This window comes from Empidonax traillii, unplaced genomic scaffold (genome assembly GCF_003031625.1).
Source record: "Empidonax traillii isolate 1590-97213 ecotype Southwest subspecies unplaced genomic scaffold, ASM303162v1 scaffold763:size302500, whole genome shotgun sequence".
In the NCBI taxonomy this organism is placed as follows: domain Eukaryota; kingdom Metazoa; phylum Chordata; class Aves; order Passeriformes; family Tyrannidae; genus Empidonax; species Empidonax traillii.
Genome location: NW_020955956.1, coordinates 33,380 through 40,093, shown reverse-complemented (window position 1 = coordinate 40,093; position 6,714 = coordinate 33,380). Strand labels below are relative to the sequence as shown.

At 56.9% G+C, this 6,714-nt stretch overlaps 2 protein-coding genes across 2 annotated transcripts; one reads left to right on the top strand and one right to left on the bottom strand.

Annotated features, from left to right (window-relative positions):
- The first annotated feature begins 952 nt into the window (after positions 1-952).
- Positions 953-2,689, top strand: SNRPG (small nuclear ribonucleoprotein polypeptide G). The gene is made up of 4 exons (XM_027901143.1): positions 953-1,068; positions 1,292-1,314; positions 1,835-1,959; positions 2,529-2,689. The coding sequence occupies exons 1-4, from the start codon at positions 1,037-1,039 to the stop codon at positions 2,577-2,579; spliced, it is 231 nt and encodes a 76-aa protein (XP_027756944.1). The 5' UTR covers positions 953-1,036; the 3' UTR covers positions 2,580-2,689.
- A 74-nt stretch (positions 2,690-2,763) lies between these two features.
- PCYOX1 (prenylcysteine oxidase 1) lies at positions 2,764-6,687 on the bottom strand. Its single transcript, XM_027901145.1, has 5 exons — positions 6,345-6,687; positions 5,588-5,762; positions 5,034-5,245; positions 4,700-4,852; positions 2,764-4,292 (listed from the first exon to the last, which is right to left on the bottom strand). Exons 1-5 carry the CDS (start codon positions 6,685-6,687, stop codon positions 3,634-3,636), a joined length of 1,542 nt encoding a protein of 513 aa, XP_027756946.1. The 3' UTR covers positions 2,764-3,633.
- Between the last annotated feature and the right edge of the window lie 27 nt (positions 6,688-6,714).

Below are 6,714 nucleotides of genomic sequence, written 5' to 3'. Positions count from 1 at the left end.
TCTCAAAACATACCTGGGATACATCAAAACTCACCTGGGATACACCAAGGACATTGGCACCACCCAGACCCTGACTGGGACCCCCCCAAAGTACAACCCAAAACTCACCTGAGACACCCCCCCCAAAATACACCTGAGCCAGCTCTGGCTTCTCCTGCACCCCAAAATACAGCTGGGACCCTGCCCCCCAAATACACCTGGAAATTCCCAAAACACGCCTGGGATGCACCGAAAGATATTGGTAGAACCCAAAACTCACCTGGGATGCCCCTGAAATACACCTGGGATTTTCCAAAACACACGAGGACCCCCTCCCATGGGTGCTGGGGGTGCCCTGTGAGGGTAAGGCTGGTGGGCAGCCAGGGGTGCACCACCAATTGAGGGGTTCAGGGGGCTGCGGTGGGGAGGATGGGGCTGGGGGCACCCATGGCCCTGCTTGGACAGGGGGGAGCCCAGAGCGCTCTGTGCTGGGCGATGCTGGTGTGGGGTGACCCCGAATGTGCTGGGTGGGTGGGGGAGGCGGGGCCTGCAGGGCTTGGGGGGACCCCCGTGTGTGTGTGCACAGCGTGGGGCGGCTCCTGCACACGGGCACAGCCCCGGAGTGAGCCCGGCCACACACACATCGTACACACGCGCGCACACCGCAGGCGTGTACACGGCACACGCGTGTTCACACACATCGTACACACGCGCGCACACCGCAGGCGTGTACACGGCACACGCGTGTTCACACACATCGTACACACGCGCGCACACCGCAGGCGTGTACACGGCACACGCGTGTTCACACACGTGTTCACACACGTGTTCGCAGCCGCACACCCCATGGCGGCCATACCGTACCTCCCGTGTAGCCTCGCACCCCCCTCCCTCCCGGCCGCGCAGCTACTCGAATCAGTGCGGTAGCGGCGCCGCGGCCGCCATTGGCTGGCGGGGAGACGGGCGCGGCTGCCATTGGCTGGCGGGGCGCGGCGGCGTCAGGGCGGGGTGACGTCAGAGGCAGCGCGCGGCAGGACGGGCCGGGGCCGAGGGCACCATGAGCAAAGCGCACCCTCCGGAGCTGAAAAAGTGGGTGCGGGGGCGGCACCGGCGGTGGGACCGGGCCGGAGGGCGAGGGGGCCGGGGGGGAGCGCAGGGGCCGCCGCTTGCCGCTGTCCCTTGCGCCGCGCTGTCATGGCGGCGAGCTGGGGGTCGCACCGGTGTGATGGCGGCGGTGTGGTGGAGGGGGGGGGCCTCTCTCCCCGTTTCCCGCTGCCGGTGCTGACCCGGCCGCCGTCCCGTCTCGTTGCAGGTTCATGGACAAGAAGCTGTCGTGTGAGTCCCGCGACTGATCCCGCCCCCGCGGGGGGAACGGGACCCCCGCTCGCCTCGCCCCCCCATGGTGCCCGGTTTTGGGGACCCCCCCCAGCCCCTGACCCGCTCACAGTGCCCGGGAGCTCCCCCCTGCCTCTCATGGCCCTTGGCATCAGGGCTCCCCCCTTACGCTGGTCCCCAGCACGGCCCCTGGTTTTGGGGACTCCCTCACAGTGCCCAGGGAGGGGGATCCTGCCCAGCACAGCCCAGACCCCCTGGAGCAGCCCCCCTGCCTAATTTCAGGCTTCATAACCCACTAATTTAAATTAAAATCCATTGAAGTTACAACCCACTAAGACCTAATACAAAAATTTAAGTCTGATATTAATTTAAAACTCCCTTTGTCCCCTTCTCTCTCCTCACCTGCCCTGAAGGGCTGCACTAAACCCTCCCCATTAACACCCCCCACTCTCGTGTCCCACCCCTCCCAAGCTGCAGTTTCGGGGTTTGCCCTTCCCTAACACCCCTGGGTTCCCCGCAGTGAAGCTGAACGGGGGCCGGCACGTGCAGGGGATCCTGAGGGGCTTTGACCCCTTCATGAACCTGGTCATCGACGAGTGCGTGGAGATGGCGCCGGGCGGGCAGCAGAACAACATCGGCATGGTGGTGAGTGCCCTGGGGCACTGGGACGGACTGGTGGGCACAGACGTGGCTGGTGTGGGCAGAGCAAGGCACAGGTGTGGTGAACTCTTGGCTGGGAAACGGACGGACGGGTGGACGGATGGATGGATGGATGGGTGGATGGATGGGTGGATGGATGGGTAGATGGATGGGTGGATGGATGGATGGATGGATAGGACCAGGGATTGTTGGGAATGGGGCTACATTCAGCAGTGCTGGGCACCTGTGAATCCCCAGGGCTCAGGACTGGCCCCAGTCCATTTATCGGTGATCTGGGTGAGGGGATCGAGTGACCCTCAATAAATCCATGGGTGCTCTGGGCTGGGTGATAAGGTGGGCATCAAACACAGAGTGGACTCAATGACCTTGGAGGCCTTTTCCAATCTCAGTAATTCTGGGATTCTGTGATCCACAAGGGCTTAGGGTTAAAATCAGTTTTCATCCTTGAGGGGAATTCTGGTGGATCTGTGAAGGATCAGCATTTTGGGGAAATAATGTTGAGGACCCTCAAGTTTGAGGTCACAACTGCTGCACTCTCAACTTTCCCCTTCCAGGTGATCCGAGGGAACAGCATCATCATGCTGGAAGCTTTGGAACGAGTATAACCCTGGAAAAACCTGAATCCCAACCCACCGGTTCCGTTCACTCCCCCAGGATGATGCCCACGAGTATACAATTATTTTGGTTTGTTTTTAAATAAATTTTGTAATGGTTGGCATAACTCTTCCTTGCATCATTTTTTGGCAGCTGGGTGTTAATTCCACTCCCAATCCAAGGAAAACTCAAGGAAAACTTTATAGGAGGCTGAATTTATTGAAGAGGGTGTTAAATTTGTGCTACTACTGGTGTTATTCATGTTATTTCATGACCTTAAAAAACATTCAGGCCAAGAAATTTTTTAACTCTTTCACACCCCAATACAGTGATGGGTATTTGTGGTTTCCTTCTTTCCCACCCATTTGGGCAGCTCCCAGCACACCAGTCCCCCTTCCATAAGCAGTTTGGGAAGCTAATTAAACCCCAGTTTCCACCCTGAGGAATAATTCATTTGTAGAGCCTTCAGAAAGTAGCTGAGAGATGGACAGTCAAGAAGTGCATATTCCCAGCTGAGGAAGGGATATCACAGGGATATGCCGGGCTTCACAGTGATCCTGAGCTGGGAGGGAACTTTTGGGGTCAATATGGCACTTTTGGGGTCAATGTGGCACTTTGAATTACTTCTGTAATCTCAGACAAGGATAGCTGGAGGAGTTTAAGGAAAAGGCATTTGCTCGAGGAAAACACCCTGCCTTGGGAATGCCTCCTGTGCCGCTTCACCACTGTCCTGCCCCTTCCTGGGATGGCCAAACGGCCTCAAGTAGCACCAGGGGAGGTTTAGGTTGGATATCAGGAACATTTTCTTATAGAAAGTGTTGTTCGGCCCTGGAAGCGTTCAGAAACCATGTGGATGCGGCATAATTAGTGGTGACAGTGGTGGTGGTGTTGGAGTTAAAGTCTTGAAGGTCTTTCCCATCGTGGTGGTGGTGTTGGACGTTGGACTCGATCTTAAAAGCCTTTTCCAACCCTATCCCATAATTCTACAGAACACCTTGGATGGGCTCAGCAGGGGGTTCCTGTTCATTAGTGTTAATTAACCCACAGCCCCACCTCCCCAGGGGGTCAGAGCTCGGTTTTGAGCTTCTCATGCAGGTCCTCCTGGTCGATCCTGTCGGAGTGGCCGTGCCAGCGGTGGAAGGCAAGGAGGGCGGCGTTCTTGGCGGCGATGGCACACATCTCCATGGCGCTGGCCACCCGCTCCAGCCCGCTCAGGTAGTACACGTGGTCGTGCAGGATGATGGGGGGGCATTTCTCAGGGGTGCTGTACTGGGGATACGCCAACCATGACTTTACCTTGACCGAGTCGTACGAGGAGAAAAGCAGGCTGAGCTGCTCCTTGGTGAGCACTTCATTGGAAAATATCTTCCAGATGGCTGATTCCAACGGTAGTTTCCCCTCCCCAACGGCGTCTCCCACGGGGTACACCACCTCCAGGCTGCTGATGAACAGCTTGGGGTTCTCTGTGGTGAAGATGCTCCTCAGCTGAAAGGCCTGTGGGTCCTGGTAGCCAAAGAAAGAGGTGTTTACCCGCCCGTGCACCAGGGTGGTGACGGTCTGGTGGTAGGGGTTTGGGAATTCGGGGATGGGAGGGTCGAAGTTCTTGAAGGTGATGTTGGCCATGCTGCGGCCCAGCGGAGCAGCGATGAAGACCATGTCATACGTGTCCTCTGTCAGCCCCGATGATGTGTTGTAGGTGACCTGGTACAGCTTCACAGGGTCCCCTGCAGAGAACAGCTCGGTTATCCCATCTCATGATGGGAGGGGGTCCCATTTGGGTTTATAAACGAGTACCAGCTTAGCTGTCAGCTAGGTTTTGAGCCCTGTTTACATGGAATCATGGAATGGTTTGGGTTGAAAGAGATCTTAAAGCCCATCTAGTCCCACTTCCTCCACGGCCAGGGACACCTTCCACACTCCCAGGTTGCTCCAAGCCCCATCCAGCCTGGCCTTGGACACTGCCAGGGATGGGGCAGCCGCAGCTTCTCTAGGAATTCCATCCCAGACCCTCCCCACCCTCCCAGTGAAGAATTTTCATCCTGAAAGCCCAAGGAGCTGCAGTCATGGAGCCAAGGGTGGTTTCCAGTGTTGCCATTCCCCTCCCCACTGAGGGAAATCCACCCCAACTCACCACTGGGCCTGGGTCTGATTTTTGGCTCTATGGACACAACTGTTCCAGAGATAACGTCGGCCTTGGAAGCATAGAGGAGGCCGGGGCAGACGAGTTTGTTCCCCCCTTTCACAGCCCAAGGACTTGACTGCACCCCAGCCAGAGAAACAGCACCTGCAAGGAAACCACCATCGTTTGGTGTCATTGTGTAGGAAAAGCAAAGTGGAGAATCAGGGGGGATAAACATCCCTTTGAGGCTCAGCTTAGAGTCCAGGGAGCAGGAATCCCGACACCTGTGAAGAGCATGAGGTCCCTGGGACAGCTAGGATGGGAGACTGACCTCCAAAACACTCACCTACAAAGGCATTGATGTTGACTCCTTGCCCATAGTAAACCCTCATGACTGGACAGACAACCTCGTTGATGAATTTGTGGGAGAATCCCGCTCTCTGCATGGCCTCGTCGATGCTCTGGTTCAACATCTGCAAGAAGTCGTTCCCTCCCAGGGCGTGCAGCAGCTGCTCATTGCTGCTGAAGGCATAGTCGTGCATCTGGTAGCGATAGATCCTTTAACAGGAGACAAGGAATTCATTATTATTGTCTTTGTGGCTCGGGGAAGCTGTTGGGGATCTCATGATGTAGTTCCCAGCCCTTTGCAGGAGCAGCAGGACAAGGGCCTGGAGGGACAGGACAAAGAGGGGAGGTTTAGGTTGGGTATAAGGAATTTTTTTATGATGAGGGTGGGGAGGCCCTGGCACAGGTTGCCCAGAGAAGCTGTGGCTGCCCCATCCCTGGAAGTGTCCAAGGCCAGGTTGGATGGGGCTTGGAGCAACCCGGGATAGTGGAAGGTGTCCCTCAGATGGTTTTTCCATCTTTTTTGCACTTTTTCCCTCTCAGGGCCCAACATACCTCATGAACTTGTCCAGGATGTCCTCCACCCACATGGACATGCGCAGGGGGTTAAGCCCATAGTGCCAGAGCAGCTTGAGGAGGTTGATGATGTACCAGCTGCTCTCCTCAAACACAAACTCCTCCCCGTTGTAAACACCAGCGAGGCTGCCCTGGACTGGCATGGCTGAGAGGCCTTCAGGAAAAGGGTGGAAAACATTAATTTAGGGAAAGAAAAGAGCTTTTAACTTCCTGAGACAACCTGGCGTCACACTGATAAGGGTGAGTGACTGGAGATTGGATTCCCAAAGGGTGGAAAGGGGAATTAGCTGTTGACCGGGAGCCAGGAAGTGATCTGAGGTGACTTTTGGACCTTTACTAAGGCATTAATGGGTCACCCATGGGGCGACCATAGTGGGGTCACCCATTTCCATTGGGATGTGGGTTTCCTTTGCCAGGAGTGGGGCTGGGGTACCACAGGGGGTATGGGGAGAAGATATGGGAGAGCTACTGGGGAAAGACACAGCAGGGATACTGGGGAAAGAAGAAAGAGGGCGGACTATTGAGGAAGGGTATGGGAGGCTATTTGGGAAAAGAGGGAAGGGTTTTGGGAAGGATATGGAGGGGCTAGTGGAGAAGAAAGGGAGGCAACCAAGACTTTTTCTTTAGAGAGATGTCCCCCAGCAGAGCGGGATCCAGAGCATGCCAGGGTGATGATTTTGGGCCCAAGGGATGATTTGGGCGCTGGAGAGCCCTGTGATGGGGGATGCCCACTCACCCAATTCCTTGACAAAGTGCTTCATGTGCAGGTTGAGGGGGTGGATGATGGACCCCCCAGCCTCGTAGGCGGCCCCCTCGACGTCCAGCGTGTCCAGCCGGCCGCCCACCGCCGCCTTCTCCAGCACGTCCAGCCGCACGCCCTGGCCGAACTTCTGCCTCAGGAAATACGCGGCGGCCGAGCCCCCGATCCCGCCGCCCACCACGGCTGGGGAACGGGAACGGGACCGGTCACCGCTGTGGGCCCATCGCAGCCCCTGGCCTTCACAGATCCCCCCACGGACACCTCGCTCACAGACCCCCTCACAGTCCCCCCTTCTCACCCTCCTCACAGATCCCCTCATGAACACCCCTCACACACCTGCCCCTCA

Bases quoted from the DNA above. Each gene is read 5' to 3' on its own strand.
- SNRPG (XM_027901143.1), top strand. From the start codon at position 1,037: ATGAGCAAAGCGCACCCTCCGGAGCTGAAAAA. The intron at 1,315-1,834 runs GTGAGTCCCGCG...GGTTCCCCGCAG, and splicing joins CATGGACAAGAAGCTGTCGT to TGAAGCTGAACGGGGGCCGG. The intron at 1,960-2,528 runs GTGAGTGCCCTG...TTCCCCTTCCAG, and splicing joins AGAACAACATCGGCATGGTG to GTGATCCGAGGGAACAGCAT.
- PCYOX1 (XM_027901145.1), bottom strand. From the start codon at position 6,687: ATGAGGGGATCTGTGAGGAGGGTGAGAAGGGGGGACTGTGAGGGGGTC. The intron at 5,763-6,344 runs GTGAGTGGGCAT...CTTTTCCTGAAG, and splicing joins GCACTTTGTCAAGGAATTGG to GCCTCTCAGCCATGCCAGTC. The intron at 4,853-5,033 runs GTGAGTGTTTTG...GTTTCCTTGCAG, and splicing joins CAACATCAATGCCTTTGTAG to GTGCTGTTTCTCTGGCTGGG.